Here is a 7,500-nt window from a genome sequence, read left to right on the forward strand (position 1 = left end):
GGGAGACCCCTGAGTCCTGGACCCCCGTCAGTGCCTGGCTCTCCTTTGAGGCCCTTGACCCCAGCGCCGCTAGCGTAGCCGGGGTCACCTCTGGCGCCCTTCAGACCTGGGTAACCTGGAGGGCGGGGGGGTGGAGGATACCAAGTCAGACACACAGACTTCAACACATAACACCTCCAGTCTACCAGATGAGCTGCTTTACTAAGGTGTTATTATGACCTTACTTTAATTACACTGTTATAAACACTTAACACAACTTACCTGTATAACACTGCCAAAGATAAGAACAATGCAAATAAAACTCAAATCATGTTTCAAGATGATAAAGTACAGGATTGTATTATGTATTGTTGCGCTTATTAAAAAAAAAGAAATCAAAATCAAAATCAAGCAAAAACTAGGGGCAACCCATGACAACAACAATGTAATACAATTACAATTGCATTGACATTACGTTGTTTCATCTTCTGCATTAGGCTGAAATTGCACATTAATGAAGGAAAGATAGGATATATGGGAATAATGAAAATATCCAAGAGGGGTAGAAAAACATGCACTATATCTGCAGCCAGATATAACTTACTTTGTGTTTGTGTTTCTTCAAATCGCTTATCCAGAGATAGTTAAATAATATTTTCAAATTCGGGGTCATGATTAAACATTGCACCACTATAGACTAGCTCAACCGCCGATTTACCTTCTAGAAAGCCTGGGTTTTTCTAGTCTCCAGAAGCTTCTAGAATAGGCCTCTAGACTTGTAGGTGAGTGGGTTGGATTGTTAAAATGGGTTGAAAGCGGGTAAAGGTTTCACACAAGCATGTTACAGTTGCTACTGTACTCACACTGGCCAGCAGGGGGCGTAGGTTAGATTTAGTAGAGGTCCAACACACAAATACAAGCTAGGATTAGTTCTACCAGAGAAAACAACCACATAGAAAGTCGAAAAAACAAATTTTGAATTTGTTTTCCAGTTCTCTCTCTGGTACCCTCTCTTGAAGAGCATGGAGAGGTAGTCAGATGGGTGGGGAGGGGAGGGGGGGTGGGGGTGGTTAGAGCAACTGGTCTAAAGCCGGGGGGGCATGGGCGGTGGGGGGGGAGTGTATCTCACCTTGACAGCCTAGGGAGTGACCCAACACCAAGAAGAGAGGGATGGAGGGATGAGAGGATGGGTGAGGATGATGGTGGTGATGGTGTAGGAAAAGAGGAAAGAGGAAAGGAGGAATGAGGAGGAAGAAGAAGAAGAAGAAGAAGAAGAAGAAGAAGAAGGAGAAGAAGAAGGAGAAGAAGAAGAAGGAGAAGAAGAAGAAGGAGAAGAAGAAGAAGATGAAGAAGAAGAAGAAGAAGAAGTAGAAGAAGAAGAAGGAGAAGAAGGAGAAGAAGAAGGAGAAGAAGAAGAAGAAGAAGGAGAAGAAGAAGAGAGGATGAAGATGGAGGAGAGAAGAGGGTGAGAAGAGATGCTTTTGGTGGTGAAGACAAAAACAGGCAACCAACAGTCAAACAGGCAAATGGAAGCTTCGTGACACGTACGTAAGAGAATGGATCAAACAAAGTGAAAGGTGCGGGGTGCATTCACAACCAACAGGCATGGAGGATGTTCTCTCTGTGCTAAAAAATTAAAAAGGACCTTCTGGAGGGACCTATACAGAGAGAGTAGGAGGAGTTGACCTTCTTCACTGATCTGACACAGGGTCAGATGTTTCGTCATCCCCCCTAAACGGCTACAGTGAGGATGTGTGGCAGAGTAATCTGATCCTTGATCTGTGGTTAGATGCTTGCTGCTGCCTCAACCCTGGTACACACTGGTTATATGGGAGGTATAGGGGGCTTGGAGGCAAAGGATTAATGTTGTACGTTCCTGAAAATATTCCACGTATCTCTGTTGTTGTGTACGAGTCAGCAACTGAATTCAGCAGAGTTCCCAGAGTTCCCTGTCTCACCTGGAGATCCTGGAGATCCTGGGCCTCCAGGTGGTCCTACGGCGCCGGGAACTCCGCCCCCTCGGCTGTCCCCGGGAATACCAGGAAGACCGGTGGCCCCTGGGTAACCGTCGTGACCACGCTCCCCCTTCGATCCGGGGTAGCCGGACCGCGCGTCCAAACCTGGGACAGCGAGGAGGACAGGGGTCAGACACAGAGAGGGAGAGGAACAGACTCATGCCTACATAACAACAGACGTAGGCCTACATAACAACAGACATAGCAACAGAAATCGCACGCCGTGTGCATTGGACTTAAGTATCTATGAGTCTAAGTATCTATGAGTCTAAGTATCTATGAGTCTAAGTATCTATGAATCTAAGTATCTAAGGATCTAAAATACACATTCTTCAGTAGTTGAATAATTCCTATGCACGGTAGAGTAGTTTGAACATAATGGAAAAAATACTACATCAATGCAATAAAGTATTATTCTTATTATTCTTATTATTGTCAAAAGTAATATATCAATAAATCACTAAATGACTAAATGATGAAACCCACCAGGTCCTCCAGGTAGACCGTTGAATCCAGGCTCTCCCTTGTCTCCAGGTAGTCCAGGCAGGCCATTCTGACCAGGCCCTCCAGGCGAGGCCCCCAGCACCTCTCCGGGGATACCCTTCCCCCCCGGGAGCCCAGGGAGGCCGTCCTTCCCTGGAGCTCCAGGACCTCCGTCGCCTGATGGCCCCGGGCCCCCCGCATCTCCTCTGGGACCGGGGAAACCTGAGGGAGAGAGGGGGCGGAGCGGATGAGAGTCCATTCAAGTCAATACAACTTTGTTGTCCCTAAATTGGTAAGATGTTTGGGCCGATTACAGGAAGAGGTACGATGACATACCGTGACGTTAGAATTATAAGGTTCTATCTCCATTTTTGTCAAAATTGAGTTTTTTACATAATCTGATCCATTAGGTGTTTATTAATGCCTGTGTGGTGTTATTTTTTTAAATGTTGACATTTTTGAGTTAGTAATTCATAAAATACAAAGGTTCCATCTCACAGAACACAATGGAATGTAAAAACTTTGACGGTCAATATCTCTGAACCGCCCTAAACGGAGATAGAACCTTATCATTCTAAGCTCACGATACATATAGTGCTTCACACGTTACAATAATAAAATATATCATATATAATAATATATATATGTGTGTATATTATCTATACATATATAATTCTTCTAGCATTATATAGCGCATATATATATATTATATATATTTACAGTAAACAAAGTACATGACACCATTACAATACACACACACAGTGCATCATACATGACACATTTCAATTCCAAACAGCTAGAGGGAGAGAAGGTAAAGGGGAGAGCAGCACAAGTCATGGTGCAGGTCTGTGGATGGGTGATCACTAGATGGCCACGCTACAGGAGTGTCCACTAACACCATCCAAACTGTGAACCAGGAACAAGAACAAGAAGAGCATGAGGTGTGTGTTACACACCTGTGGGTCCAGGTTGTCCTCCAAAGCCAGGGTCTCCTCTCTCTCCCTTCGCACCGTCAAACCCAGGGCGACCGGAGCCCCCGGGGAAACCAGACTGACCTTTAGGACCTACACACACACACACGCACACACACACACACACACACACACACACACACACACACACACACACACACACGCACACAAACACGCTCAAATAACTACAATCACATTAACATTAAACCCATCACAACATCCCTTTATGGTTCCGCCGAAGACATTAAAACAAATGTCTTTTTAAATGTTTTATCTATTTACTTCTTATATTTGCTTTTATTCATTGTAATTTTTATTTTCTTATGCTCCTCTTGTGGAGGGATGTGGAGGGATATGGAGTGGTGTAGAGGGATGTAGAGGGATGTAGAGGGATGTAGAGGGATGTGGAGGGATTTAGAGGGATGTAGAGGGATGTGGAGGGATGTAGAGGGATGTGGAGGGATGTAGAGGGATGTAGAGTGATGTGGAGGGATGTAGAGGGATGTAGAGGATTGTAGAGGAATGTGGAGGGATGTAGAGGGGTGTAGAGGGATGTAGAGGGATGTAGAGGGATGTAGAGGAATGTGGAGAGATGTGGAGGGATGTAGAGGGTTGTAGAGGGATGTGGAGGGATGTGGAGGGATGTAGAGGGATGTAGAGTGATGTAGAGGGTTGTAGAGGGATGTGGAGGGTAGAGGGATGTGGAGGGATGTAGAGGGATGTAGAGGGATGTGGAGGGATGTGGAGGGATGTAGAGGGATGTAGAGGGTTGTAGAGGGATGTGGAGGGATGTGGAGGGATGTAGAGGGATGTAGAGTGATGTAGAGGGTTGTAGAGGGATGTGGAGGGTAGAGGGATGTAGAGGGTTGTAGAGGGATGTGGAGGGATGTGGAGGGATGTGGAGGGATGTAGAGGGATGTAGAGTGATGTAGAGGGATGTAGAGGGATGTGGAGGGATGTAGAGGGATGTGGAGGGATGTAGAGGGATGTAGAGGGATGTAGAAGGATGTGGAGGGATATGATTAAACACAAACACTTCTATCAATGTCTTTTTCCCATTAACTATTGTCTTTTTAAATGTTTGATCTATTTACTTCTTATATTTGCTTTTATTCATTGTAATTGTTATTTTCTTATGCTCCTCTTGCTGTATTTTTAAATAATGCATGTAAAGCACTTTGAATTGCCCCTGTTGTATGAAATGTGCTATACAAATAAACTTGCCTTGCCTTGCCTTGCCTTGCCTTGCCAATACTCAAAACAATCGAAACATCAGACCTAGTTTAAATCTTTTTAATATTGCCTTCAAATGACTAAATAATTAAATTATGATTATATAATGATTGGAGCACTTTGAGCTGCAACGTTTGCAGGAAAAGTGCTATACAAATATTATTGCTCTGAACCTCCTGAGACCTCCTGGTACGATGGGACAAAGGTCAGAGGTCACGGTGTCTATCTACGCGTATGAACGTACCTGGTCCTCCAGGGCGCCCAGGGTATCCAGGGGTTCCTTCCTCCCCAGGGATACGGCAGGGGAGCGTCACGCCTGGTAAGAGTCACATCGTCGTTAACACACAGACACACACGGGAGCCGAGGAGAGAAGGACGCACTTCTAGGTGCTGCTACTACACACGTCCACACTACATAGCTCTTACCTACTTCCACAACTATCTACGTAGCGCTTACACATTAACACACTATCTACGTAGCACTTCCACACCTCCACACTATCTACGTAAGGCTTACACACTACCTACGTATACCTACATAGCTCCTAACTTCAATATCGGCCATCGTATCGGTATCATACATTCTGCTTCAATACTTGCAGTGAACACTATTCAGCGTCTGTGACTCGGACTGAGGTTGCCATGCCGATCTGTGTACAGCTGGTGCCAACTGTCATGGATGCTCATCTGCATAACTCCATTATTCATGGGTTCATGAATTTATTGGGTTAAGTTTGATTGGATCATGAGGATGTTATATGTTGATTGAAGCTAGTTAGTACTAATCGATTGATTGAGTAGAATAAGTGTGTTATAGTGATGTTCAACTAGTGGTGATATACATAAATGATAGGATAGTCGGTATGCAGTGTACGCACTGTTTACCAGCTATAACTTTGTGTCTGTCTTCTGTTTGGGCATTCTGTAAATTCTGTATTATTTTAATAAAGTACCCTCGTTGAAGGCTTACAGGACATACACTCACTGAACACGTTATTAAGAACACTATACTAATACTGGGTAGGGCCTCCCTTTGCTCGCAAAACAGCCTCAATTCTTCGTGGCATTGATTCCATTTTGATTCTGATTTTTCAGGTGCATTTTTTCAAGCTGTGAATCTCCCATTCTACCACTTCCCAAAGGTGTTCTATTAGAATCAGAACCGGTGACTGGGAAGGCCACTGAAAAACACTGAACTCTATTGTCATGTTCATGAAACCAGTTTGAGATGACTTTGGCTTTGTGACATGGTGCATTATCATCATGCTGGAGGTAGCCATTAGAACACGGGTACATTGTGGCCATGAAGGGATGCAACATGGTCAGCAACAACACTCAAATAGGCTGTGGTATTCAAGCGATGATTGTTTGGTATTAACCAAAGTGGGCCGAGAAAATATTCCCCATCCCATCACACCACCTGAATGAATGAGGTGTAGGCTACAGGTGTTCCTAATAAAGTGTTCAGTGAGTACACTATATACAGGTAGTCTGGTTTAACTTGGGATAACCCTGTACTCTACAACTCCCTCCCTCCCCTGGTTAAAGCACATAGCAATAGGCGGGGCTTAACAAATGCGCCAGGCTTAAGCAGCTCTGATTGGAGGAGAAGGTAAATTAAGTAATGCACTGCAGTTGCCTCTGTCCACTGATTGGATGAAACACCTCAAGCGTCAAAGGGTACGGTTCTAAGAACGTAGCGTCAGTAGAGATGGATCTCCAAGCTCCTACGACGGGCAGGGAGAACTCATTAACTGTCAATCATCAACTGACTCGAACCCAAATGGAATCCCTAGGTGAGAGGGAGCAGGGGGAACTTCCATTGGTTCCATCATGAATAGATGATTGTCACATAGCCAATGTCAGCTTTGCCCATTGCGTTTGGAGTTCACTGACTTCCTTCTGGACAATTTGAGGTGTCTGATCCAATATGAGGCACTGGCTGGGTACTCTGGTTTCCCCTGACCCACAGACACACACATACAGAGTTTGTCCAACAACTGTCCTCCATCTTGGCTCCAAACATTCCATAACAATAAACATTCCGGTCTAGAATGCCACAAGACATTCTCACTGGAATCCAATTGTGGTGGAGCGTTCTAGAACCAACACTGTTCAGTGGTGGTTAACAGGTTAACAGGTGGTTAACAGGTTAACAGGTGGTTAACAGGTGCATCTGTGGCTCTGGGTCTCTGTAGACTGCAGCTCTAAAGCGTCTCACCTGAAGCACTATTATCCTGCACACAGCGGGAGCTGTCACCTGGTCAGAGGAACATGCACAGGGCACAGAGAGGGTAAGAGAGATGGATGGAGAGAGAGAGAGAGAGAGAAAGACAGTGAGAGAGAGAGAGAGAGCGAGAGAGAAAGAGAGAGAGAGAGAGAGAGAGAGAGAGAGAGAGAGAGAGAGAGCGAGAGGATTGCAGGAGAAAGGCCAGTTCATTCAGGGTCATTTGCATAGTCACGCCAATCAATGCATAAGCAATTAAAAAGGCATTCATCGTACGTACAGTCAGACAGTCATCAGCAAATCAAAGTAAAAAAGTAAAAATCAGCTCATTCAATTATCGCTCAGTCCGTTAAAGCAAAAGCAATAATGTGTAAATATCATAAGCATGTGCCTGGTCAGGGTTATTGCCTTCGTGAAGAGGAGAGAGAGAGGTAGGGAGAGAACAGCGAGTTTTTTTTAAATTAAATTAAAAGTATGTTTTTTAAAGCATACAACTTTAATAACTTGGAAGTTGAAACGTATAAAACAGTTTCGTAATGTATCGCCTCATCCTCTCCCCCCTTCTCTCAATGTCTCGTCAGAAGACAATGAC

General features: G+C 44.6%; 2 protein-coding genes across 2 annotated transcripts in view; both read right to left on the minus strand.

Annotated features, from left to right (window-relative positions):
• The window catches only part of LOC308168152 (complement factor H-related protein 2-like), a 499,130-nt gene that overhangs the window by 240,433 nt on the left and 251,197 nt on the right, over positions 1–7,500 (minus strand). The gene's annotated exons all lie outside the window — the stretch shown is intronic.
• Positions 1–7,500, minus strand: part of col4a6 (collagen, type IV, alpha 6) — a gene marked incomplete at both ends in the record, with an annotated part of 107,023 nt that overhangs the window by 13,929 nt on the left and 85,594 nt on the right. Inside the window, 5 exons of the mRNA XM_080543126.1 lie at positions 1–115; positions 1,938–2,099; positions 2,481–2,699; positions 3,434–3,541; positions 4,926–4,997. The exon at positions 1–115 is cut by the window's left edge and continues 56 nt beyond it. Coding sequence (XP_080399252.1) covers positions 1–115; positions 1,938–2,099; positions 2,481–2,699; positions 3,434–3,541; positions 4,926–4,997 — 676 coding nt within the window. The remainder of the gene's footprint in view (positions 116–1,937; positions 2,100–2,480; positions 2,700–3,433; positions 3,542–4,925; positions 4,998–7,500) is intronic.

The sequence above is a fragment of the Nansenia antarctica genome, assembly GCF_963989245.1.
Source record: "Nansenia antarctica genome assembly, chromosome: 12".
NCBI classification, from domain to species: Eukaryota; Metazoa; Chordata; class Actinopteri; order Argentiniformes; family Microstomatidae; genus Nansenia; species Nansenia antarctica.